Source organism: Myiozetetes cayanensis, unplaced genomic scaffold (assembly GCF_022539395.1).
Source record: "Myiozetetes cayanensis isolate MyiCay16 unplaced genomic scaffold, myiCay2020 scf30, whole genome shotgun sequence".
NCBI lineage: Eukaryota > Metazoa > Chordata > Aves > Passeriformes > Tyrannidae > Myiozetetes > Myiozetetes cayanensis.
The window spans coordinates 6573381-6600911 of NW_026087522.1; the positions used below are offsets into that span (position 1 = coordinate 6573381).

At 44.9% G+C, this 27531-nt stretch overlaps 2 protein-coding genes across 53 annotated transcripts in view; both read right to left on the reverse strand.

Annotated features, from left to right (window-relative positions):
- Nucleotides 1–586: 586 nt before the first annotated feature.
- Nucleotides 587–8983, reverse strand: NCF1 (neutrophil cytosolic factor 1). 5 transcript variants are annotated; one of them, XM_050325920.1, is made up of 11 exons: nt 8860–8983; nt 8078–8158; nt 7662–7737; nt 6321–6486; nt 6126–6181; nt 5699–5821; nt 5200–5307; nt 4342–4459; nt 3641–3745; nt 1954–2096; nt 587–1050 (listed from the first exon to the last, which is right to left on the reverse strand). In XM_050325920.1, exons 2-11 carry the CDS (start codon nt 8150–8152, stop codon nt 932–934), a joined length of 1089 nt encoding a protein of 362 aa, XP_050181877.1. In that variant the 5' UTR covers nt 8153–8158; nt 8860–8983; the 3' UTR covers nt 587–931. The 5 variants fall into 5 exon arrangements, with proteins under 5 accessions (XP_050181877.1, XP_050181876.1, XP_050181878.1 ...); XM_050325919.1 differs by having other exon boundaries at nt 8846–8907; XM_050325921.1 differs by lacking the exon at nt 8860–8983 and adding an exon at nt 8616–8741 and having other exon boundaries at nt 587–986.
- Nucleotides 8984–13184: 4201 nt separating this feature from the next.
- Nucleotides 13185–27531, reverse strand: part of GTF2I (general transcription factor IIi) — a 104231-nt gene continuing 89884 nt past the window's right edge. For 46 of the 48 annotated variants that reach the window (XM_050325891.1, XM_050325901.1, XM_050325889.1 and 43 more), the window contains 10 exons: nt 27312–27377; nt 26294–26477; nt 25370–25422; nt 23756–23839; nt 22759–22942; nt 21824–21852; nt 20919–20984; nt 19548–19586; nt 17184–17258; nt 13185–15685 (listed from right to left, as the gene is read on the reverse strand). In XM_050325891.1, the coding sequence (XP_050181848.1) occupies nt 17209–17258; nt 19548–19586; nt 20919–20984; nt 21824–21852; nt 22759–22942; nt 23756–23839; nt 25370–25422; nt 26294–26477; nt 27312–27377 (755 nt within the window). In that variant the 3' untranslated portion in view covers nt 13185–15685; nt 17184–17208. Of the gene's footprint in view, nt 15686–17183; nt 17259–19547; nt 19587–20918; nt 20985–21823; nt 21853–22758; nt 22943–23755; nt 23840–24715; nt 24794–25369; nt 25423–26293; nt 26478–27311; nt 27378–27531 lie in introns of all 48 variants that reach the window. The other 2 variants (XM_050325913.1, XM_050325862.1) reach the window with 2 other exon arrangements.

Below are 27531 nucleotides of genomic sequence, written 5' to 3' on the forward strand. Positions count from 1 at the left end.
CGCGCCGCCATCTTAGCCCCGCCCCTGCGTGCGCCCTGCCCCGGCGGGCTCCTCTTAAAGGGGCGACACCGGCCTGTCAGAGGGGGGGCCTTGCCGCGCTCGGACCGAACCTGAACCTAAACCCAAACCCAAACCCACACCTAGCTCTAACTCTAAACATACCCCCAGACCTAAATCCGGACCCTAGTATGGATTAGACCCAGTCCAGACCCAAACCAAGATCAAAACCCAAGCTCAGGCCCAAACTTACATGTAGACCCAAAACCCAACCCAAACACAAACCAAAATCCAAACGCAGACCCAGACCAACCCCTGCGTGGCACCAAAACCAGCTGTCACACCACAGTCCCTCTGAAAAGCAGCCCTATCCCCATATCCTAGCCCTCATTTTCCACTTCAGGGAGCAAAGTAGCCGCCTTCCAGGAGGAAGCTGCTGTCCTTTCACCCCCTCAACTACATTTCCTTCCTGACAGCATCTTTTGCCAGAGACTCTTGCCCAACATACCCAAAGAGAACACCTATCCTGTCACCATACCCACCCTGCTCCTCAGGGTCTGCCTGATTCTGGTGGACACTGAGATGTCTATCAAGTGTCTCTCCTTTATTGATGAAACCACAAAATCATTCAAAACACAAAGAGGTGATAAAAGGGGATCTAGAGATGAGGGTCCTGGTGGTTCTGAGGTCTCAGCCCCTTGGAGCTGGTGGACTAGGGCTGGTCCCTGCTGGCAATGCCATCAGTACCCCTTGGGCTGGCCATGACGGAGGGTGAGGGCGGGCGCTGGTCTGTGCAGATTCAGCCAGCAGCCCTCCTGTGGCTTGTGGGGGCTACCAGAACCACATGGACCCCTGCTCTGGCTCCGAGGCCTGGCTGGGCAGGGGTTGGAGGAGATGAAGCAGTGGGTGTCTCGTGGGGGGGCTCAGAGGATCCTCACAGGATCTTCCTCCGGGTCCTCTCAGTGCAGCGGTTCAAGATGAGGTCTTTGCTGGGACGGGGAGGAACAGCAGGTTGAGCCTTGGCCTTGTTCTCCTGTGGCTCATTTTTCTCAACTGCGAGCAAAGCAGATGTACGGATGGGTCAGAGTGCTCCACCACCCACCACCCTCATGAACATTCAGCAGCTTCCTATGTGATGGCCACCAAAGTTTCTCCCTCTCCTCCATGATGCCTGTAGGTCCGGGTGGTGGGATGAACCCACCTATGCCCAGCTGGGAACTCTTCTCAGGGGAATCCCAGCTTTAGGTCTGCACAAGAAGCTGCTCTTCCTTAGGAAGGTCATGGGTACTGCATGGGGACTTCCAGATCCAAAGGTTCTACCTCAATGGCAACCCTTTCTCACGGAGAGAGGCTTTTTACGAGGGGCTGGAGTGACAGCACAAGGAATAATGGCTTCACAATGACAGAGGGAAGGGTTAGATTAAATATTAGGAAAAAAAATCTTGCCTGTGAGGATTGTGACACCCTGGCACAGGTTGCTTAGAGAAGCTGTGGCTGTCCCATGCTTGGAAGTGTTAAAGACCAGGTTGGATGGGTCTTGGAGCAACCTGGTCTAGTGGAAGGTAGGGTTACAGTGAGATAATCATTAAGGTCCCTTCCTACTGAAACCATTCTATGATTCCAGGATTCTTCATACACTTCCCTCTGGGGGCTCTGCTGACAGCTAATGTACATGGCAATGGCAATGGCAATGGCAGAACAGGGGAGGTGAGGTGCACAGAGGAAAGCACAGGTCCCAGATGCGGGCTGACCTCCCTCCAGGTCCATATTCCACTCTGTCTGACCTACAACCAGGGGTAAGAAACCTTGTTGAAAGAAACACCTCCCTGCACACACTTTCCCCATAGGAAAAAGGCAGATGGGCACAGTGTGACCTCGTTGTGCCATCCTGCTCCAGCTGCCAGCACTGGGGGTCACAGGCCATGCCTGCAGGATTCCAGACTCACTGAGACTTACTGATGACAATGGCCTTGTTCTGGGAATTTCCCTGCATGTTCCACCGGCTCTGGATGTACTTCTTGCTGTTCCTCCTGTAAGTCTCCTGGCTGATCTGCTTCCGGCCCTGCTTATGGATGCTCTTCGCGTTTCTGATGGTGGATCTGCAGGGAGTGAGAAACAAAACTTTCATTTTAATGCTGGCAGCTCTAACACCACACACTTCTTTCCCTGTGTTTCCTCCTCTGCTTCACCCAAACCCCAATTTCTGCTTTTGAGTTTTGCCTGGTGGATGCCAGCCCTCGAGGACAACCACGAGTGAGACACGATGTACGATGTATTCAGAGGTAGCTGGATGGTGCTTTAGAAACAAACACTGAAGGTTGAACTCTGAGCACAAGTCTTGAAGGTAACGATGGGGATGGCGAGGAAGATTGGGTGTAAGGCTGGGAGGATGAGATGGGCATGAGGTTTATCCAAGAAAGCCTTGGAAGCTATAGATCTACAGCTCTTTGATGAATGGAAATACAGCACCTATCCTAGCTGCAACACTGAGGTCCCTGCTGTAGGGTTTGGCATGTCTCCCCAGGGCCAAGGATCAGATCAAGGGAATGGAGTGTGGGGCATGTGTCAGCATGCACCTGGATGTGTGGTGTTGAACCCATGGCAGAGAAACTACTGAGAGATGTCAAAGGCTGAGCAGCATGATGCTGCTACAAGAGAACCCACAGCATCAGGACCATCCCCACACAGGCAGACGGAGGCCACTGCTTTGCTTCCACTACCATGGCAGGAGTGAGGTGGCTCCTGAACTCCACCCCATGGCACCATCCTCCTGCCCTTCTTGAGCCAGTGTGTCCGTCTACCTTCAGCCCCTTCCTGGTCTGAGAACACACCCCATGTCATATCAAAGCTCTTACCCACAGTGGCAGGTCACCACCCTCGTAACAGGACTCAGCCTGGCTGCCAGTGCCAGCACTGCAGAGGCAGTGTCACCATGGCAGGGAGTCAAGACACTGTCCTTGGAACAGGCCACCTCATCTCCCCCAAGGGTATCCGCGAGCATCACTGCACTCAAATAGGTGGATCTGGACCACTTTACATGGTCCTGCATCCAGTCCATGATCCATCAGAACTGGATTTGAAGAGATTTTAGAGCAGGGCTGATGTGTTTTCTTGCAGGGAAGAAAAGACAGTTGCAAGCTCTGCCCTTCCTAACCATTCTCTCTGCACCAGAATTAGTGAGTTATTATTGCTTTTTATCTTTTTAATCAAAATAAAATCCCTTCCATTAGCTCAAATTCTCCCATCAGATTAGACCATTTGGCAGCTCCATTTAGTCAAATCTTGCCTCTTAAAGATTCAGTGCATGCACTCAGGAAATAAGAAAATGGCCAATTTGAAAATTAAAGATTAGCTCAGAAAAGAAACTTTGCAGAAGAACAAGGGGAAATGCCCTTGGCTGGAGGATCTGTTGGAACAAGGATCACACAGCCTGGCACCAGCAATGCTAGGGTGCTTTTGGGAGTTGATGAGCAGAGAGCTGGTTTTGCTGCAGCCTGGTCTCTCTGCTCTGCTCACATCTCTTGAAGCAGCTCCTCATTGACAGGGCAAGCAGGTGACACCACAACCCACTGTCGGGTTTAATTTCATCTTGTTCAAGGAAGAGCTTTAGTCCTCCTCCCCTCCCACCCAGGACTTCTCCTACCTCCGTGGAGGAGCACTCCTGTTCCTCAGTTCACTCTTCACAGAGTTTTCCTCTCCAGCTTTCTGCAGGTACATGGAGGGGTAATAACCCGTGGTTTCATCCTTCCTGCAGCGCAACACAAAGCAACATCACTTGCAATCGTGGCTCTGCAACTGCCTCCTCAGTCCAGGAGAGAGACTTGATGATCCTTGTGGGTGGTCAAAGAATCCCAGGATGCTTTGGCTTGGAAGCAACCTTAAAGATCATCTTGTTCCAACTCGCTGCCATGGGCAGGGACACCTTCCATCAGAGCAGGTTGCTCCAAGCCCCATCCAACCTGGCCTTGAACACCTCCTGCTTAGGATATCCCATAATTCATGGTTCATGCCTATCCCCTGCTGGTGTCCTGTGGGTTATCTTTCATGTTCCTTGCAGATGAAATGAAAGTTGAGATTTTGCAAAGCAAAATGTGCCAGACCAATTAGAGGCAAAATAACTAACAGGTTTTTTTCCATCTACCTCCTTCTTGGATATTTCTGAAGTCCCCAGAAGAGGGGACATTTAGTACTTGGCAAAGAACAGACTCTGAGAAGCAGCCCTGCAAAAGGAAGTGCTAGGCAGTGGCACCCGACAGCCCACGGCTTCCACAGCCCTGATGTGGAGAACGATCCCTTCCCTCTGCCTGAATCCTGCTGGCCTGACCTGTTCTTGGCATCTCTCACCTGATGACCCACCAGCCATCAAGGAGCTTGTGGATGACTTCGATGGTATCACCCTCCTTGAGGGTCAGCTCGTCCTCCTCCACAGCTGTGTAGCTTTTCTGGACCACATACGACTCACCTGCACACAAAATGGGGATGACAGATCGTCTGCTGCCACCCCAGGGATGGAGCTCAACCTCCCCAGCCACTGAGGAGAAAGGAGGCACCAGAACATTTGCCCTACGTTTTATGCAAGACCCAGGGTGCTTCAAGTTTGGATTCCAACTTTCCCCAGCCTTGTCACTGCCCATGGCTCATCCCAGCCTCTCAATCATCTCTCCAGAAGAAAGCTGCTGGGTGCAAGCAATGGAAGCACAACTATCTCTGCTGGAAAAGTGTGTTCAGAATTCAGTTGATGAAATAAGGCAGAAGGAAGTGTTGTGCTAATAGAGCCTGTTGCAGTGTTGTGAAACTCATGAAGCTGATGCCTTGCGAGCAGTAGGCGGAAGTCTGTGGGATCCTCCTCTGCTCCGTGCAACAAGGCCCCACTGTCATGTCAGGGTGACGTGGAGGCACTGTGCTCCTCTGCTAACCCCTCAGTATTCACCCAGCTGGCTCAGCATGGCCACTGGTTCAAGGTGAGCATCTGTGATCAGCCAGAACATGTCTAATGCTGAGTTGCAGGTCATTGGAAGCTCCCAACATTGACACTGAGGCACCAAATCATGAGATTTATCCCTTCTGGCAGTTCCTACAGCAGCATCTCCGTGCCCAGTGATCCTGCTCAGTGCAGATTGCCCAGCCTCGCAGTGAGCCATCCCAGTGGGGAGCTGCACAGGCTGTGCACTGATGCACACCCTGGTCACCCCAGCATTTTACCTGCATAGTTGGGCTCCTGCTCTTCAGATTCATCAGGACCATCCATTGGCTCCAGATAGGCAGCAGGCACCCAGCCCCGTTTATTCTTCAACTGGCAAAACCACCAGCCTGTGAGGAAAGCAGCCATGGACACAACAGAGAGTAACTGTGGGGGAACCATGGGGACACTGGCCCTGAGTGTGTCCTGGCTGGGGCAGGTACAGACATCCACATGTCCTGGACTGAAGGGACAGTGCTGGGGCTGGTCGCTGATGACATGGTGCAACCAGAGGGCTTGACCAGTTCATCATGTTCCTGCTGGGCAGGAAATCTCACAGGCTGAGGCACACCAGGAGGTTGCAGAGTTTTCTAGAATTGCCCCTCACCCTTCAGCCTGTGCACTGACATTAATTCACACGATGTGTTAGGACACAAGATGCAAGGGCAGTCCTTATCCTTGCTGAAATGGTGGCAGGGAGGGGGCTGGCCCTCGGGGCTCTCCCAAGGAATGGACACATACCATTCTCGCTCTTCTCCACGACATCCACCATGTCCCCAGCTTTTAGAGCCATCTCAGATGTGGAGCTCTTCTCATAGTCAGCAATGGCTCGGTAGGTTTGCAGGACAATGGGGCCTGTGATGTCTGCATGGGAGAAGTGAGAGATGTTCCCTCTCCCAGCCCCCAGCACAGAAACACCCTATTTCAGGCAGGCCAGAAGCAGCCCCAGGACAGCCCAAAGTGCTTTCCCACCCTCTTCCTTCCCCAAACCAGCTGGATCTCAGAACAGTGACTGATTCCCCCTGAGGCTTTGGCTTCCCCCCAGCTGAAGCTCTGGCACAAAGACCATGCTCTTGATGAGTGTATCTGCTGTGGAATGGCAGCCTCTCTTCCAAATGGCCTTTGCTGCTACCGAGGCAGCTGCTTGTACCCCTCTGAGACCTCTTACCAGTGAGGCTTTGCTTGGAATCCTTCGGCAGGAGGAAGACCTCAGGCTTCTTGATCCTAGACAGGTCAGAGCAAAGGCAGCTCAATGCCAACCACCCCTATCCAGCAGCAATGATGTCCTCCCTGTGGGCTACTGCCAGCACCCAAAGGCCAGGGACACAGGATTTCCCTCAAACTAGCAGGCAGCTGGACTCACTGGCTGTCCGTGACGGGGTTCATGTCGTCATGACGGACCTTGAAGAAGCTGACCACATGCAGGCACCGGGAGATCTTGTGGGGCAGGTTGACCAGTGCGTAGCAGTACTCGGCCAGTGTGCCCTGCCTGTTCTCAGTTGAGCGCTGCCCATCAAACCACTTTGGGGCTGGAGGAGAGGGAAAAGGTCTCAGAAAAGGCAGACAGAGAGCCTTGTTTTAAATATGTTCCCAAGCAGGCTGCTCTGAATCATTAATTTTGCCCTGCAAACAAGTGGGTTTGGCCCTAGGGTGCTGCATGGTTCCATGGTGCCCGTAATGTGAAGCTCTGGGGGAGCACAGTTCATGCAAGCTCAGAAAAGACCCTGTTTGACCCCATTTCAGCTTCAGGATAATTCCCACATGGGTGTTCAGACTAAACCCAGCTGCTGGGCCACAAATACAGCAGCTGTACTTGGGCACCAAGAGGGGCTCAGGGGCCTGTGACCAGAGGACATTTATGCTTATCCCCCTGTCCCACTGGCCACAGTGCTCTTGACCCCAGAGCTCCAAAATGCCACTGGCAGCTCCAACCCCCAGCAATGCTGAACTGCATAGCAGGGGTTGCATGTGTGTGGTTGGTGGCACCCCCATGTCCCCCCCAGCAGTCTGCCTAGTCCCCAGTGCTCTCAGTTCCCCAAACGGAACAAGGACACTTTGAACAGCCCCAGCATGGTGGGGGTGGTGCATGGGAACAAGCCCAGCATGTCAGTGTTAGTCCAGCCCCAACAGAGCCCTCCCCAAACATGACACCCTGCACAGTGTTTATTCCTCCTTGAGAGGTGTCAACCACAATCTGCACTTCTTTCTCAGGCTCTCTCCTGTCTCCTTTAAAGCAGGAAATTATATAAAAGGGAAAAGTTCATTGACCTGCACCTTTCTTGGGGACAAAGCGTCAGCTGTTTGGATCAGGAGTTCATTCCCTGTCATTGAACACATATTGCATTGCTTACAAAGTATCTGTGTTGCCATATGGCCATTAAACTAAACCCAGTGATGGTGTCACCAAAGGAGGGCTCGCGCAGCTCAGCTCAGCTCAGCTCAGCTCAGCTCAGCCTCCCCAAAGCCAGGGGTCACAGCTGATGCTTTGGGACATGCCCAGCCTTCAGAAAGGAGTCTGTGGGGCTGCTGAGTGTTGGGAGGAACCACTGCCACTTCTCAGATCTTTCCAGGGTTTAGATTTCAAACTTGGTGGGCAGGAATGATCAGACCATGCACCTGCCATGCACCAGCTTGACCCACCAGGGAATTTCCCAACCAGCTGCAATTTCTATTTCACCCTCCTGCTCCGGTGCTTGCCCCTCACCTGGTAAGTGTGGGATGATCCGGTTCTCGATGTTGATGTCCCCGGATTCAATGGGGAACATCTCCTTCAGCACTTTCTGCAGAGTAGAGCCAGGCACGGCCATGAGGATGGCACCAGGGGAACCCCCTGTAACACCCACCCTCCTGCCCACAGCTTGCCCTCTTTCTTGATGCTCGCCCTGCTGCCACTAGGATGTGCTAGCTGGATCCCACACTTCAGCACTGGGAGAAACCTACCCAGGGACACAGATGGCTCCCACCTTAAAAGGGGCAAAAGAAATTGAAGGACTGGACACAGAAGCTTTGGAGCCAGGTTTGCTTTGGGGCAATTTCAGATGGAATTCACCCTCCTCGTTTCCCCACCCTGAGCCCTGGTGTACTGGGCCAGTGGACAGTGCCTGTCCCGCAAGGACTCACGTGGAACTCGTATATCTCTGTAAAGCGACGGTAGATGACCTTTTCGGACAGGTCGTTCCACTTCACCAGGAACATGTAGACCTGAAGGGCAAAGCAGAGGTTGCAGCTCTGCAGGTGAGTAGGACCCCACGCTGTACCGTGCCTGGGGAGCCCCACGGATGTTTCAGTTTCAGATAAACTGCGTGTTTTCCTTCCACCACCCCACGCAAATAGCTCTGCCATGTCAGCGAGCAAGCTGGGCACTAAGGAACTTGGCATGGATGGAAAGGGGGCAGAAACATGCAGACGGGTAGCAGTCAAAGAGCAAAAAGTCCTTTCCAAGCCCGCGAAGTAACCAACAGCTTGCAAAGGAGGTGCCCAAAATCTTGTGTGTCTAGGATATTTTTGACTGCCTCCAGCTCATGTCATCAGCCATGACCCCTCAAAAAAAGATGTTCATTAGCCCTTGGTCACAATTATCTCAGGAAATTTGCTGGGCAGGCTTTTTATCCCCGCCAGTCCTCGCTCCTCACTTGCCAGAAGGTTGCTGTGTACTCACATAGTGCTGACTGGGGAAAAACCTTTTCTCGTAGCCCAGGAGCTCTATGTGACGGATGAAGGCGTCCCCCATTGCTGCTCCTGCCCGCGGTGTCCTGCTCCGGAGCCTGCTTCTGCCTCTCCAGGTCTCTGGACACCCTCCCCTCCCCTTCCCTCCCGTCCCCTCCCCTCTGCCCTCACACAGCTCGCCGTTAAAGCGCTGGGGAAGCGGAACTCCCGCTGCAATCGCACCAGTAATCGTTTACCCTCAGCGATTTGTGTTGAGTCGGTGCTTCCCATGGCGAGTTCCCAGCCCAGCCATTTCAGTGGTTCCAGGGAGAAGGAGGAGGCGGGGTGGGAGGCCTCGGGAATATCCTGGAAGCACCTCTGGAATCAGAGGACAGTGAAGGGCGAGGGCCACGCTGGCTACCCTGATATCCACGTGACTCCTCTGACTGCTGATGCTGCCCTGTGACAGCACAGGGTGCTGCAGCAGAGGGTCAAGGACAGACAGGTGCCTTGGCACTAGCAGCCAGAGGAACCTTTCCCATCTCTAGCAGAGCTGGAAGGGCTGAACGAAGCATGTAAAGCACTCCCTGAGCCCGGGGATGGCAGCGCCGTTCTCTGTACGGCTGGGAAGGGCAGGTAGGGAAGCTGGGGCAGAGCCCACGCAGGATGGGGCAGCCACGGGCTGTGTGCAAGAGCTCCTGCCCTTGCGTCACCGTTTCCTTTCAGTTACCTGCAGCTTCCCCAAAATCTGCTACCAAAAGGCTGCCTTGAGCAGCCCCCGAGGACCTGAGCCAGTCCCAGCAGTGCTCACCACCTTAGCCGAGCATAAGGCTGAAAGGGAGGGGACCCCAGGCATGGGGAAACGCCGCTGGGAGAGCAGGAGAGTCCCTTGCTAAACCACTCTGATATGGCAGCACATAATCAGCAACCATCTCTTCCTTCTCCCTCCCCAGCCCTGAGCAGAAACACCCGAATGGATGTGAGATCTGCATGGGTCAGTCCTACACTGCTTGCAGGCAAAGGTGCACCAAGGGCACCCTGGATTACAACAGGCACCAGTGCAAGGCAGTCCCCTGACAGAGGCAGGACCTGCTCTTCACAGGATGCTCAGAGGAGCCCAACTCCAGCCAACTGTGAGCCCTCAGCCCCATCCCTGACTCCCGGTGCTTCATCTCCTGCGAGAGCCCATGCCTGGGTGCAGCTCTTGTCCCTGGCAGGCCAGCATGTTACCGTGAGCTGAGCGTCAAGCAAAACCACCCCCACTCTCAGCCGGGAGCAGAGATGTTTTGGGCAATGAGGCAGCACCCCTGTTGCCTGATCCTGGCAGGCAACAGCCTCAAACCATGGTGGAGCTGACGGGCTCTCTCACTGACCAGCCCTGCCACAGGATCAGCCCAGTGCCCTCCTTAGCTGTAAAGACAAAAGCTTGCTCTGCATTAAAAACACCAAATACTAACTATAACTTTCCCCTGGCCCTTGGGTGTGGTGCTTTGCATCTGTGGAGTTCAGAAACATGGTTATTTTCATTTGGCTTATTATTTTAACATGGGGGCTCCCTTATATGCAAAGCAAAATTATACAACTACAGATATTAAAAAAGGTCCCTGCAGGGCTGTTTGGATTCTGCTCTGTTAGTCACCAGACAGCTGCTGCTTATGGAGAACACCATAAACTGTCATGAAAGCGTATCTCATAATTAAAATTGTTTGTACTAAATTTAAAACTCTATTACAGACAGTACATTACTGGAAACCACGCAATTCACATGTTTCTTCCTGTTTCATCATTTCTTATCTTGTGATGTGAGAAATGAAACAAGAGATTGTAAATGCCAGTGTCGTGGTTTTGCCCTGGCTCAATTTACTTTTATACCCCCACATACAATTACTATTAGTTGAGAGAAGGTTTATGCAGACAAAAAGAGACTGAATTAAAAAAAAAAGGTATGAGTATTTATTATTAACAAACTAAAACTAAAGAATTATATTTACAACAATTCTACTTGAGTAAAAGGTACTATGTATTTACAAAAGATACTTTTCCCCCCACTTCCCTTTATATTAGTCCAAGGAGGAGAAGCAGTCCTTTTCTGTTCTCAGAATTCCAGCTCTCTCTCTCTCTCTCTAGTAACTCTGCAGCACTTTCGTCGCAGTTGGAACTTCTTTATCTCTCTCTTATTCTGTGTTGGCCTCCAGGGCTGGGCCTACCCCCCTCCTGGGTTAAAACCGAAGGCTGAGGGTTACCCAGGTCCTGAAGGGTTTCCTTCCATAGGCTTGCAAGGGGACACTTGCTTACTATGGATCTTCTTCCACAGGGTTACAGGGAATAATGGTTTAAGAGTTCACCCCTGTTTCTCTATGGAGGTCCCTCCCCATGGGAGAACAGTCCTTGATTGACTTCTCGGCATGGGTCCAGTCTGGATCCCTTACTCGGATCCCAATATCCCACCTGAGCCATTTTCTGCTCCAGCGTAGGTTCTCTCTAGCACCAGCAGCACGGATCCCACACATGGATTCCAACATCCCTACCTGAACCGTTTTGTGTTCCAGCGTAGGTCCTAATACCCGTCAGGGTCATAAATCTTCAACAGCAGCAGCATGGATCTCTCACTGAGATCCCAAGCTTATCTGAGCCGTCTCGCTCCAGCATAAGCATCGATCCCTTCGAGGGTCACAAAGTCTTTAACAGGACTCTGCCTTATCTGAGCCGCTCCTGCTCCAGCATAAGGCTTTCTCTCTGTTAAAGTCACAAATCTCTGGTGCATCCACAAGCTCCTCTGTGAGCCGCATGGGGGGTCTCTTCACCCCAACAAACTTCTACAGGTGGCAGGGTTTTATTTTTCAGTCTTTACCCTGCTGAAGAGAGGGAGAGCGAAAGGGAGAAAAAGCAGTTCTCCCCCCTTCGAACTTTTCTTCTCTTTCCTGTGCTGCCAGCTTCGACCTTGGAAATCCTGTTATCTCGTGGCTGGAATTCTTCTGCAGCGGTTTCTCGTCTAAGCAGTTCGTCTTTTAAACTTTTTTTTCTTCACTCTCTCACAAGAGAGAAGGGAGGCTTCAGTACTACACCTGCCCCCCCCCGGCCCAAGCCGGGGAGGAGGGGGCCTTGGCCCTCCTCGGGCCCGCTACCCTTCTACATGGCTGCTGCTCCTAATTTCAACTGCGCCACCAACCTTCTCTTCCGTTTTCTTAAAGATGTAATTAGCAAAGGCGTCACTCAACTTTTTGATTGGTTTTTTGTCCGGAAATCACCTGGACAAAACCATCCTCAGCCCCAGGGATGGGCTGATGGGCAAAACCACGACAGCCAGTGATGGGTTAGTTCACAGGAAGATACCACCTGTAACTCAGTGTGATAAGGTGCTCAGTGTTCCACCAATTGTCTTGCCACTAATAGGTGTCAAGGAGCCCCTGGTGGTCTAGTGGTAAAGGCGCCGCACTATCACCGCGGAGACCCGGGTTCGATTCCCGGTCAGGGCCACTCCCGGGCAGGTGGGGCTCGTTAGCCCTTAAAGGCAACCCACCTACGTCCTGAGGACCTCGCTGCCACCGTCCAAGCTCGCTTGGCCCCGGCAGATGAACCTTAGGATTAAAGGGTGGGCTCAGTTCCGCGCACACTGTGTCTCACCTAAAAAATCCAATGCGCAGGCTGGAAGGGGTAAAGACCTTCCCCGGATCTTCGCTCGCAAAGACTGGCCATTATTATATATATTATAATAGGTGTCAAGAAGCATAATTTTAGAAGAAAATTCTCAGAAGAGGCATGACCCATCTGAATGAGTTTACTGAGTTCATGTTTTGGCAAACAAGGTTGGTATCTGAATGCAGGACTTGATTTTGAGAGAGATGAAAATCCATGGCCTCCAGACTGAGCTGGTAGCAGTGCTCTCAGTAAAGCCCCACTGCTTTGCAGTGGGAACAGCACACACAGGACTTCAGGGGATGGATTTAAATCAAGGCTGTTAAAGATGGAGTGCTGAAGATCAAGAGTTTCTTAGGTGAATGGACTATCCTCTTTTCTGCACTGCTCCACCCAAAACTAATACCAAAACCTCTTAGGAATTAAGAGCCGATGAAAGGAGTGCCACTCTAAACTTTGTTCAAAATGTAATTTTTTATTTACTTGAATACAGAGCCAAGGGAGGCCTTGCTTATGTCCACTGATGGCAGACAGCTGTTACATAATCACAGAAATGAGAGCCTGTCCTCTTCCTTGACAGTGGATCTCTGACAGGACAGATACAAAAAGAAACAAAGCAGAAGAGGTTCAAGTTTTATATGTGGAAAACTTCAATTCCCAAGGGAAAAACAATGGCCAGCAGCTGCACCACAGAGGAGATGGACTTCAACTGGTCGTTACGCTGTGAGAAAACCCAGGGGGCCGTAACCGAGAAATGCCCAGTTCCACCATGGACATCCTGGATACTACACTACTTGGATCCAGAATTTCCATTGAAGAGAAAGGAGCCAGCCCACTGCACAGGACAGGCTTTTAAAGTTCAGTAAAACATAGGGAATAAATACTTGTCTGCTTCTTTGTCAACACAAACCTTTCATGCTGGAATAAAAACTAGTCAGAGGTCTGGTAAGTTGTTGCAATTTTATTTATTTGTTTGTTTATTAGTACAACCAAAGCTTTTTAGGGCATTATCATTCAACACCTAAAGAGGTGAAGATATTAATGTATTCATGAATATCTCATGTATTACTAGCTTGAAAATGAGTGAGATTTTCATGAACAGTCACCATCTTAAAAGTCTGCTGTTAGGACTAGAGGTAGGTAATTTCTTAATATAAAATTGATATTTGGAAGGTATAAATATCAGTGCAGTTATTTTGTCAGTCTAATTTACCTCTACTGGATGTAACTCAAAATGTCTGAGACCAAAAGGAGCCTTCAGCGTTGAGTGCCGACACACCCATCAGCATTACTGCACGCCCAGCAGCAGGTCACACGTGATGCATGCCACCACCCCAACTCCCAGCATCACATAAGGACTGTAGTCCTTCCTGTAAAACCATTGCATCCCCTTTCACTTAATTTTTTTTTCAGGTCCTGCATACAAAGTTGCAGGAGGACCACTCTGCTATTATATACCAGACAAGGCAATATCCTGGAATTATTTATTTTCCCAGTTCTTTTGCTGAGATACTTTGCCCTCATTTTGAGTAAACATTTACGACTCCACCAGCAATAGACAGCCTTGCTGCACAGGCTGTGAGTGAAGAAGGGATGGACTGTCCTTCTGCTTTTTCAGAAGGGGAATTCAAGCCATCTGAAACCCAGAGAAAGCTGCATTAGCTCATTTCCCCTTTCTAAACATGTCCAGCCGCAAGTGTGAAACCTGACCATGACCTATTGCTGCAGGTTCATTAACTGAGCCTGTCTGAGTCATCAGCAGGCAAATATGTCAGTGGTTATAATGTGGTCAGTACCCACAGGCTGGGTTAGCAGATAAGGTGCACCAAGGGCCTCATTCCACGGGGCTGGGAGGGGCTGTCTGATGAGGCAGGAAGGCATCTCAGCATTAGTCACCACCAGCTGGAGAGTAGGAAGGTTGGACAGGACGTGTGTTTTCAAAATGCCTCAGCATGAAGCCAACCTTGCCCCCTGCTGATATCACCAGCACAAGGTCCCAGAATTGAAGCACCTAGATCTGCATGGAGCAATTATGAAAACACAAGTGTATGTCCTACAGCACTCTGTTGCCTCCAGAATGACAGAGCATGTGCTGCTCTGAATTTATCTGCTGAATTTCACGCTGCTTCCAGGGAACAGACACTGTACTCAAATGAATTTAAGGCTTCAAAATTTTCCTTGAAAATATAACCACCTCACCCACCTGGAGCAGGATTTCCATCTCAAAGGCATGACAGGACCTTACCTCTTTGCTGGAAGGAAGTAACTATGCTGCAGCATGTCCTACCTGCCTACAGAATTACTGCTAGGACTTGCTGTAAAATACATAAATGTATACTGCATGGACAGTCATGAAAACCATAAGGGTTTCTTCATCACGGAATAAAGTTTACCATTTGTGTAAAAAATGCAGTCATCCTAAGCTCATGCCAGTAAAAGAGAAACTTCTACAATAACCTGCATCTTTGGAGATTATCCTACAGCCAGAACTGTACATCTCTTATGTTTGTGAAACTTCAAAAAAAAAAAAAGTACATTAGTCTCTTACACAATGTGGGGTGTAACGAGGACTACAGGGGACTTAAAACTAATTGCTGTAGTCACAGAATCACAGAATATCCTGAGCTTTTGACATAGCAGGACTTAGAGCAGCTTGTAGCACATTTCCATAACTGCTTCTAGATGAACAGAAGGGCATCCCCACAGCCTTCAGCAGAGAAGCTCTCACAGGTCCACACGACTACTGCCCTACAGTAGGACTGCAAGACTGAACCCATCATATATAAACTTGTGATACTCTCTCTGATAAAACATGCACTTACTACTTTGAATTAATGGAAGAAACTATAACAAGGTTTAACACTGAAATACTGACCATTTCACAGTTCATTTCATTAATGAGTATTAATCATCAAATGAAACAGTTTATCTTTTATTTAGGAAAAACATATGAATTGTGACAGGAATAACAAGAAAAATCCATTCAAATATGCAGACACTATTGTCCAATTAACCATTAAAGTAGTAACTGAAAATGAATGATTTTTTTTTCTTCCATAGTAAATAAAGTGAACCCTTTACAGAAATTTTTCCTCATTAGAAAAGCTGAGATGCATTCAGGTATCGTGAAATTCTGCTGCACTGGGAAATGTAAACAGCCTAATCATTTTAATCCCTATCATCTCCCCAGCATTGCTGCATCATATTTAGTCCTTAAAATATATTCCAAAGTAAAAGCAGCCATTCCAAATCTACACTCATTCTTTGCTTTAAGTCAATTCACAGAACTGCTGAAAAAGTAAACATTGATATTTAAAAATACAAAAGGGTTTATATAGAAGGTTTTTCTCTTATACAAAAGGGTTTGTATTGAAGGTACTTTTCTTACACAGTTATATTACACATCTCTAGACAGGCCCAGCAGGCTCTTCTCAGAACCGGATGCTTCTGACAAGATAAGAAAAATTACAAAAGTGAGTTAGTTTCATTGCAGCTTTGGATCTTATTACAACTATGGGCAGTTTGTGTTGCATTGTCCAGTTATTTAGGCCTAGATTCCACAAGCATGAAGAAGCTGAGTATTGCTTTCAATAAATATGGGATTAAATGTGTGTGAGTGGTATCTGTAAGAATTTAGAACAAATATTTACTTAAGTATAAATTCAGTGGATGGCCTAAAGCATCTAAAATCTAAACCACTGCAGCATCATATCATGCAGCCATTGCTCAGACAACATTTCTGTGACCTTTAATGGACAAGTGAGAGGGTCTCACTGACTGCAGTGCTTCCCATGGCAAATCAGAAGTTTTTCTTCAGAATATTTTCTCCTGCCACATTCAGTTTTATTACAAATATACCCAAAGCAGACTTTACTGATTTAATAAGACCACCACTGCTGTGCCTGAAATGCTCAGGGCACAGACAATTGGGATGCTGATTTGTCAGTGCCTGTCACTTTCTAACACATCATTTCACTGTCCCAATGCCACCATTTCATGTCCCAGGCTGTGTTCATGCTGTATGGATGGAGGGCCATGGCCAAGGCTGTCCCTGGTCTCCAAAAAGTTGGATGGTGCCAGGAGTAAAACCTGCAGGCTCCAGGCTTCTCCAGCCACTGCTTCATCTGACTTTATACCAGTCAAATCAAATTGCTGAAGTATCAAATACCACACTATGAGGGAAATATCTGGTTTCAAGTATTATGAAAAAACTGAAATGGGAAGAAGTACTACCATTTTCTCTGAATGAATCACAGAGACCCAAAAACATGTGGGTCAGCATTTTAAACTCAGTGATGTGATAGCATCACTGTCACTGTTCTACATCGCCACAAAAATGTCATTTTTAGGAATAAGTGATGTTAAAAATCGTGTAAGAGACAGACTTGAACATTTCGGCACTTTAAATTAAGCTGGGCTTCTCATAAGTTAATGGAAAAGAAAGAAAACTTCTAAAAGAGATCTGTTTGCCATCACAGCTGATAGCTTTACTGAGTGTCCCAAGCTCAGACAATACTGCAAAAACAGTGAAGAGCTTTTCTGGTCAATTAGAATTTCGAAATATATGGGTGTTACCAAGAACAATAATACTCTTTCACACAACCATGTCAGAGCTCTTCATAAACACTAATTCCCCCAGCTTTCAGTTGCTCTGCCTCCGAGGTATGTAATTATCATTACACATTTTTATTTTTAGGCCACATTTTCCTAGGACTGACTGTCTCTGAAATTTGAACACAGTGTGCTTTACACTCTATTTGAATAAGAAAGTGAAAACATCCTACAATTTATATGTGAGAACTGAGACAGATAAAATAATTCACAATAAAAGGACTGGTACCTTCTGACATTCAGTATTGTACCTCATCCCTCTTCTCCCCCCAAAAATATTAAGAATACTATTCCTTGACAGGCACTGACTTCACAAAACACTGAATTCTTTTACCTGGTATTGGTGATGTCTATGACATTCAGTGTAGTTTTTGCTTTATTTGAGAATTTTCTTCTTTTTCTGTATTATCTGTTGAAAGAGCAGTAATGAATGAAGGAAAGGGGAACTTCCCCAACAATTTTGTTATTGTTGTACTTAAAAAGTAAAACTTTATGAAAGCATATGAAAAGCATTAATTATCCCTTTAAACTATTAATGACAAATAAAAATGTATTCACAGCAATGTGACTCTGGAAATTACCATTTCCACTTCAACGTAAAGCAGCCTGGGATCTTAAAGAACACTAGTTTTAGAAAATGGAAATAAAATCGGCATTAGTAGAACTCCTCCTCTCTCAATTAGAAATAGACTTATGCATTTTTCTATTTCAATATGTCCAATAAAAATTCTGGCCCTAGCTAATTTTCTTCTTCAAAGAACAGTATCCCACAGGAAGGCATTATGATATGTTTAAAAAGAACCCCAAATTTTATCTTCTTGACTAAAGCATTTATCATCTATTGTTACAGGTTTTTCATTTCAGGAATGCTTGGAAGTTAACTCAAAAGAATCTTGTACCTGTATAGCACTGTATATGTGACCTGGAGCCTGATTCTGTTCTTTTTATAAATGGAGATGTTGGAAGGAAATTGTTTTTTCCCTGAAGTTGTTTGGAAGGTTTACGGTGAGGATCATTCATCACTACAAAGCCAAGCTGTTTCACCACATGGTCATTTTATACCTTCCAGCCTAGTTCTGAAGTGATTTTGGGTTCTTTAGGAATCATATGCCTTTTCACAAAAACATTTCTCTAGTTACAGGGTATGAATCCAGTTTTGGGTGACAAATTCAAACCCACACTTGTCTGTCTCTTCTTCACCATTGTTTCAAAGGCCCACAGTTAGAATTCCTCCACATGACAGCATTTAGGAATAACTGTCTTTCTACCTCATCATCTAACTTTGGCGACCCCACAGAGTTTTGGCATTATTAAATCATCCGATGTTCCAGCTTTCAGTAACTGAGAGCTTATAAGCTCAGCTCAGCTCTGCTGTGACTCTAATGCTTGCCTTCTTTCTGTCTTGACTGCTGCAACAGGGTTGATGCAGACTCCAAGAGAGATTGACTTAAAATCCTCGTAGTGAACCTGTAACTGAGCTTGTAACAGTCATTCCAGTTGAGCGTGTTGGCTTGGCTCAGAGTTCAGTGACTTGACAGGGAAACTGAAGCTATGGAGACTGGAAAGGGAATTTCCATGGAAAAGGGTGCAGAAGAACAGGAGTGTTGAGGTTTGCTGCTTTCTTTTTTTGGGCCACATAAGCAGGATTAGGGAATGAACTGAAGTTGAGAGTCTTAAAAGTGCTGAGGCACAGCAGCCTCCATCCCAGGGCTGTTGGCTATGTTGCCATCAAGCTGCCATGGACACATCAGAGAGCCCCTCTCAGGACCACACCCTTGCAAACTACCACAGCACCTCAGATTCTCCGTGCCAGTCACAGCAGAGGCAGGCACAGCCATCCAGGGCCATGCTTGACAGACTGAGGTATAGCAAAGGCAGCATTTAGAGGAGCAGAGCACACAGCAGACATCAGCATCCCAACTCTCATGTCAGTTCAGTATTCCTGAAGACCACATGCAAAAGCACAGGGGGGGATACAAAATCTACAGCCTTCTTAGTCTCACATATATAAACATACTAGGAAACATTTCTTCACCAAAAGGGTTGTCAAGCTCTCCAACAGGCTGCCCAGGGAAGTGGTGGAGTCACCATCCCTGGAGGGATTTATAAGCTGTGTGGATGTGGCACTTGAGGAGATGGTTTAGTGGTGGGCTTGGCAGTGCTGGGGGAACAGTTGGATTGATGTTCTTATATGGCTTTTCTGACCTAAATGATTCTATGATTCTATCTGAAAAAGAAACAACTCGAGTATATTCTTGGACAGTAGGAAAGTTGGATGTTTTTCAGAGCTTAAGTTCTGGAAGAACAACAATATTCCCCTCCCTTGCCCTCAACATGGTATATCAAGACAGCATTCAGAGTTTCTGATGATGGCCATCACTCGCATCAACTGTGGAGACTGCTGCACTGAATAATTAGATGCATCACTCAGATATGAACAATCTCTCAGAGCCTATCCATCGTGATGACTCACGTGAACAATAGTTCATAAAATTCCTTTGTAAAATTACTTGAATAATAAGTTTTGCACAAGTATTTTTCCCATGATGCAGCATGATATTAATGAAGAAATGTTCTGGGAACCAATAAAAGCCATTTTTTTGGTTTTGATTGACCTGGCTTCTTCAAAAAAAAAGGTAAACTTTGTTCAACATTACTTAAAAATATTTGTTGATAATAACTGAAGAAGAACACTTACCTCCTAGAGATACTTCTATTCTGCTTGTTTCAGCTGGCTCTTAAATGAAAAAAATACAGTCAAATGAATATGAATATAGTTTCAACAAGATGAATCAGATTAGGGAAATTAAGTTTTCCCTGAAAAAAAGCAACTAATTTTTGTTTTAACAATCAGACTCGTATCTTTTTGTCTGAGATAAATCTGTGTAACTTTCTAAAGTCTGCAGCAAATTATAAGCAATCTCAAACAGTTATTACATTCAACTATTTAACACTTTCTCTTCAAGAATGGTTTGCTGTGGCAGACATACCACCAAGTCGCAGCACAATGTAATGTGCAGTTGCACAGAATACACCCAGTTCGGAACAGCTTGAAAAGAGTCATCAGTCCTGATGAGCACTGTCTTGGATGGTGAGTATTAGGGGAGAGTGGGAAAATGCAGAATACAGGACAAGAAGTATGTTTTAATTCCCCGATTAGTCTCTTCTATTATCTCTGCATGGTTTAGACATGAACAGGTTCTGGGAAAGCCATTTAACCTTTTTAACGCTGCGGCTGTGTTAGGGACAGACAGACCATATCAAGCTCACAGACCATCAGCAGCTGATTTCCTCCCTCCCACACCTTCACATATAAACAGATGAGCCAGTAGTTTCCTTTATAATAATTTTCATCATACAAGTGTCCCTTACTCTTAAAATGTTTATAGAATGTTTTCTCTTAGTTTCCCAATTTCATCCTGTAATGGTTTATTCGGTCAATTGCAAAAGTTTTTCCCCACACTACACCAACTTGGGATACACATTTTTAAAAGGTCTGTGAGCATTTAGAAGCTATACTGGATCAAAATGAAGTCGCTCAACCACATTTACTCCAGTTATTAATAGCACAAAGCTGAGTTCTCCCTTCAGACTAAGACAGGTGACATGTGTGCAGTCCCAGACACAGTCTAGCAGGGGTTACAGGTCTGCAGCAGGCAGAAAGTCCATCCAGACCCCATTGCCAGTTATGCAAGCAAACTTCACTTGGCTGAACATCTATCTGGTTCAGATATGCACACATTTGAGTTAAGAAGACATCAGTAAACAGATACCGAATTGGCTTTATATATCACCCCTACTAATCCTTCTTTTCAGCTCACTCATCATCTGCAAAAATCAAATCAAGGAACATACCAATGACAAAGCTCGAAGAAAGCGGAGGTTCTTCCCATTAAATTATTAATATTTAACAGCTACAAAAGTCCCTGTTGCACACAATCAGTCAAATGATATGGTTCATCATGAACAGCGTATACCCAGGACTTGACTATTAATGGCATCTGCCAATGAGCTGGAGAACTCCATAACCCACCGCTCCTGCAAGGACATACTTCACACTCTGCATCACCTGGTAATGCTGGGGCTGTTGCTGTTGGTGATGCTTCTGCTTCTGCTTCAGCTTCTTCCATCAGATCTAAGATTAGACACAATCACCATTTCACTTCACAATGAAAATGGTTCACATGTAACACAAGGGCAACCTCTGAATCTGCAAATCCTGAAACTTGTCACATGAACAGGTTACTAACAGTTGTGATTGAGTTGCTGTTCAGTATATTCTGGTACAGAAAAAATGTTCCCTATTTTGCTTGCAAGCACCAAAAGCTTCAAGTTTCCACATGTTCTTCATATGAAGAACAAAGCATCATACCTATAAGCAGCAGGCTCAGAGCCTTTCATTCACCTTGGTATCCATCAGTACCAGATCATTTTCATCATAATTAGTGGACACAAATAATGCTCAAACCCCACACGATCAATGACCAGTCCCCAGTCCCAACATATGCTGACAAATTGGCCGTGGCACTTCAGCTAAGTACACTTGTCTCTCTAAACAGTTACAGTTTCAGTAGAATGCAGAATTTTTCACTGGAACAGGGTTGTGCAGCTACTGTAAAGTTCTTGCTTTTTAACAGCTAATGTGATGGATCTAAACGTACAGTGTAAGCACTCTCATGTTCTGTTGCTAGGTCAGGATCCTAAATCTCTTTGTGACTCTGCAGCTGAAAAATACAAACTCAGTGTCTCACATTTTCATATGAAAGTTATGCTGATCTTATGCTGTTTAAATGTAAATTTACCCTCATGCCCTCAAGTTAATTGTATATGCAGTCAGGAAATCTAAATAAGAAAGACACAGTTATACCGAGACCTTACTGACTATGGAGTCTCTACCACTAAGCCACAATGTAGAAAATTATTCTTAGTAGGTTACAAAACTACATTTGTCATCAGTGTCCCATAAATACTTACGATTGTTAATCACAAGTCCTGGAAATGGTCTGAAAAAAAACCCAAACAAATTACTGATTCTAAGATGCACTGCAGGGGGTCTCCTCCCAGTGCAACCTCCCCACCCTTTCTGTAGCAGAGGTCATGCTAAAAGTAAAAACAAACTCACATAAAACAGATGGTATAGCAGCTCTTGGGCGCTGTGGTTGTTCAAATCTAGTGTTTTGAAAAGTAACACAGGAAGAGATAAACCCTTCCCTTGGTCACCACTGGTTAACAAGGGGTCATCTTTTCTCCAGAGCTCCAACGACACACATCAAAGTACTTTTGGTTAGAACATGTCATATGATTAACAGTTGAGAATTCAGACCCCCTAGTAAAATATACTTAAGAAATTTCTCTCTTTAAAGATAAACTGAAGCTTTTAGACTCCTGTAAAGTCATCTATGATTTGACGAGTTACAGAAACTGATAAATTTTTATTTTCAATTCCTCCTTAGTATGATTCAAAAATTTAATCTATTCTGTTTCATGCATACAAATTAACTTTGTATATATTTGTGTTTTGCATACATCTATGGAAATATACACATATAAATGAAATTCCATTATACTGTAATTGAACAATATTGTATTATAAAATCTTGTAGATACACTCATTTTGTGGGGAAAAAATTATCAAAGAATTTACCTGAACTCACGATTCTTAACACAACTGGAATATTTAAAAATACTAACAGTAATACTAATACAAACATACTATTTACTGTTAAGAGCCAATAAGCTCTGGACTTTACTCATGCTAGAAACACCTGGACTTTATTTGACCTGATATACTGTTATCCAGAAGAGCCTCACACTATTTAAAGATGCACTGAAACTCACATTTCAATTTATTCCAGCTACAGGGCTGTGCTCACAGCACCTGCACAGTCTAATCAACAGCAACTACATACCGAGTAACAGTAAACTTGATAAGTTCTGCTGATTCCAAAATCTTCTTCATGGAGCTGATTTCCAGGTAACTGGGTGCTTTGAACTCCACGCCGGGAGGCATTCCCTCCACCACCACACAGCCAGGGTTGGCTGTGATTTTTCTGTATGGAACTTTCACAGGAAAATTCATACCAGTGGCTTCACCTAAGTGAGAGAGGTCATGCTTATTTTCAAGCCTTATAATATTTATGATTACACTGAAGAAAAAAGTCCTCAGATGATTGACAAATGCAAACCCAAGCTTTCTATCAGATCTGAAATTATGAACATTCACTTGACAATGAAACCATTACAGTGTTAGAAACAGAGGTGCTGGATTATATTCATGAGCATTAGTCACAACTCCAACTCTGACTGCTCACCATATGAAGAACATAGATTCTGCTTTTACTAAAAAAAAGTATAGAATGGGGTATAAAAGGAAATAACTACATGAAGGAAAATAAAGCATTTCCTGTGAGGCCATGAAAAGAATTCAACACAGCACAAGTGAAGGAATTTCAGATAAAGAAACTCAGGTCATTATTGCTGTACAATGCAGAGTAAAAAATCCAAAGAAAACTATACCCAGCAGAAAGGTTTCGTTGCATCTTTAAAATTACTCTATTCCCAAGTATTATGAGTTTGGGATTATGAAGCCCTAAGAAGAACCATGGACTGCCAGCAAAATAAATACTTCATCCATGTTGACAGAGAAACAAACAGGAAAATGGAGGGGAACTATGAAGCAATCTAGACTCCTATGATTTTATTCTTTAAAACACCAAACTACCTACATCACTTACAAAAGATTCTTTTCTAAGTCAAAGCACAACATTCATACACAATTCTCAAATTTGTTCATTTTAATGATCACATATATAATTCACTGTAAGTGAATACTCATTCAGTAACTTCAGTATCAACAACATTATTACACCCACACCTATGTAAAAACATGGAATAAGAAGCAATTACCAAATTTCTGGCTAAAAAGATCATTTACTTGCTCTCTCAATTGTTTGGCCATTTCTGCTTTTGACAGTCGCTCACTTTCATCATCTGGAAGAAATTGTTAGAATAGGATAAGAATTAAGCACAAATGTTTTTACCCCTGAAGCTTGTTTATTCCTGCGTATTTACTCAAAGCAGATATACCTGAAGGCTTCAAAACAGACGCTGTCTTTGCTCCTCATTTTATCAGTAACACAGAATTGCAGAAATATACAAAAATAGATGGTTACTAAGAAATCAGAGAATCCTAGAATGGTTTGTTTTGGAAGGGACCTTAAAGCTCATCCAGTTCCACCTCCTGCTAAGGGCAGGGAAACCTCCCACTAGAGCAGGTTGCTCCAAACCCTGTCCAACCTGGCCTTGGACACCTCTTCCAGGGATGAATCTAGGTTTACTGTCTAGAGATGATTTTGTAAACTTAATCTGAACCAACAAATTGTATTTTAGTTTCTTACAGAACACAGAATGGTGGGGAAAGGTAAAAGCAAAGTGACCATTCAATAGATGGCCATTTCTCATGGTTTCCAGTGAATTCCAATGCATGTACAAAATGCCTGAGAAAGCAGTAATCAATGTTAAGACAAAGTAGTTCAGTCTGAGTGGTTATTCAATTCAGTCTGAGTACTGAGCTCTTGAATTTGCCAAGAATTGTAAATCAGTATTTAATATATTGCATGACAAACGTGGATACTTCGTAACTAATTGCTGGACCAAAAATATTCTAGAGATGTCACTGAAGAGATATTAATGATTATTAGAAAATATTTAACATCACAGTAAAAACAAAATGCTAAATGCTTTGTTGACTGTACTTGCATTTCAGTGAACCAGCTGGACTGTAGGAAAAAATGTCATCGAACTAAATAAATGTCATGAAGAATACAAGCACAAATAGTATGATGTGTAACCAGCCAGTATATACACTTGGTATAGTTATTTGAATCATGTTCAGGTCTTCAGCAACAGCAGTTGTGTTCACCACTATGTTTGTTGTGGTTCTTGCTGTATTGGCTATATCAGATGAATTAGTTTTTTGTAAAAGGATTAATTCAGAAAACATTTATAGAGAGCTCAAAATCTTCAATCTCTTATATAAAGAAAATATTGCAAAACAACAGATATTGGCAAAGTTTTCAAAGAGAATCCAGTTTCAAGACAGGAGTATTTATTCCATGACCTACCTACCTACCTGACACAATTCTCTACTGCTTATCTGCACACCTGTCTCTTAAGCATTTGTCATTTAGATGACCTACATATTAGGAGCAAATAATTTATCTCTAAACCTGAATTACTCCTGTGAATCATACATTACTGGCTACAATTTGATAAAAAGCAGTAAAGAATACATTAGGAGCATCATTATTGTGAATAATTTAAAAAAATTAATACTCCCTTGCTAGAACTATATTTAAACTGTGAGTAGTAAGTGCCTTTCCCTTCTTAGAAACAAACTATCAAGGAAACGAACCAAACAACAACAATGCAGAATGCATCTTTCAGGAATTTGTTAACACCATGCAGCTCAATCCTTGAAAGAAACTGTAATCTAGAACATGAAGCAATTGCAAAACTCACTTTGGGGGCTTCTAGCAGAACTTTCTTTAATAGCTGCCTCCAGCATCTTAGGCCTGCAAACAGATCCAACATTTCACATACAACAATAAAATTACATCATCAACATTATAGAAAAAGCAATTTTCTAGTACTATTTTATTAAGACGGGAACTAAATGATATCCTCTCAGCCAAACCAACAGTCAAGAATGCAATGACTGAGAGGCTCCATAACTTCTTAGAATCACAGAATGGTTTGGGTTGGAGGAGACCTTAAAGACCATCTCATTCCATCCCCTGCCACGGGCAGGGACACCTTCCACTATCCCAGGTTGCCCGAAGCCCCATCCAACCTTGCCTTGGACACTTTGAGGGGTGGGGCATCCTCTGGGCAACCTGTGCCAGGGCCTCACCAGCCTGGTGAGGGAAAAATTTCTTCCTAATATCCAGTCTCACCCTGCCCTATCAGTTTAAAGCCATTCTTCCTTTTTCTTTTACTACATGCCCTTGTAACTTCTCTTGCCACTATTTCTACAATGGCACATGGATATCTAAACCTGTTCTAGACAAGAAAAAGGAAATTCTAACACACCCCAATATATGCATCTCCACTTCTTAGCTCTTAGTACACAGCCAGCAAGTTTTATGAGTAACCTGTAAGTGCTCCCTGCAGTAGGAACTAAACCAGTGATGTGATAATTGTAATGGGCTAAGAAATCTGGACTTGTTCTTCCTCTCACAACAGGCTGTAAGAGTCTTTCAGAACAAAGAGAGTATTGTATCTTGCTCCACCTCTACAAGAGCTTTCTGACCATTTCCTCAATTACTAAATATATTCCAGTGTTATTTTATAGAGTAATTTAGCAACTTCCCAACACAATTTCATTTTTTGGTCTACATTTCAATACCTGTAGAACAGATTATCAAAGACATATAGGAGTCTTACTTTTTAATAATGAATTTTATTTTAGATTTGTTTCTCAGGATCTTCTCTAGTCTTGGAATTCCAAAAGTTGAAGGTTGGCGGAAAGGTACTCCCTCAGGTAGTCCTTCCACGTAGAAAAGCTCCGGGAAGGATTCAAACAGTGAAAATGGCACCTGCACTGGTTCACTGAGTCCTAGTGCTTCCCCTGAAATGCAACAGAGCAAATAAGCTACTGGTTTGGTAACTCATGTGTATAGAAACAGAAAACCTCTGCTATAAATAGTATAGCATAGTTGGCACATACATAACTAGATTAGGCAGAACCAGGAGGCTTGCCTTTTTTGGTGACAGATATCAAAAGGCACAAAGAAAATTAACAGTTTCAGACATAACTCATTCTGTTGCAGTAAATCTCATCATGATTTACTGCAAATTAGTAATTTGCAACCAGTTCATGCCACTGGCTTGGTCTGCATACAAGACTATCCCATATGTATCTCACTTTGTTACAAGCAATGCATTGTCTCTGTCTCTTCAAGAGAACAGTACTGAGGGCAGTGAGATCAGTGCTCTTCTTCAAAAACCTGCACTCAGAAGAGTAATCAGAAACCATTACTTCCAAAACTCATTAGTTTCCAAACAGCCTGTACTAAAGGAAGTGCTGAAATATGACAGAGCACGTCTCTCCAGATACCATCCATAACGTATTGAGTCCTGCAGTCATGCAAAGTCCCATTCATAAGCAGAGCGAAGAAAGCTTAAAAATTTTAGATGTGCCAGGATGTGGATCACTGTATCTCTGGGTCATTAAAGAAGTCATAATCCAACTAAAACTTCTCCATTTCCAAACCCAAATAAAATAACTAGTGGAAATATGACACAGGATGCCAAGCAAGTACATGAGAATGAACTCAGATGGGGAACTGTGTAGGGTACACAAGAATTGCAGGACCTCTGGACTAAACGTGAACATCTCTCATACATCTAACTGCATGTTCATTAGAAAGGCTTCTCAGTAAAAAAGAATCAATAAACTTACCACATTTTTCATTAAAAAGGTCTTCGACTTTCTGCTTTAACACAGAAATTTTCTCATTCCATGCCTCTGCCAGGAGGAAATTGAAAGTATTAAATCAACACTCACACAATGAATCAGCCTTCAAAGAATATTTTAGAAAATGTTGAATTAATTATTATGTTTTACTATGGCAGTAAAATGTGCAAAATGGCTTTCATTCTGTAAAACTATATTCACATCA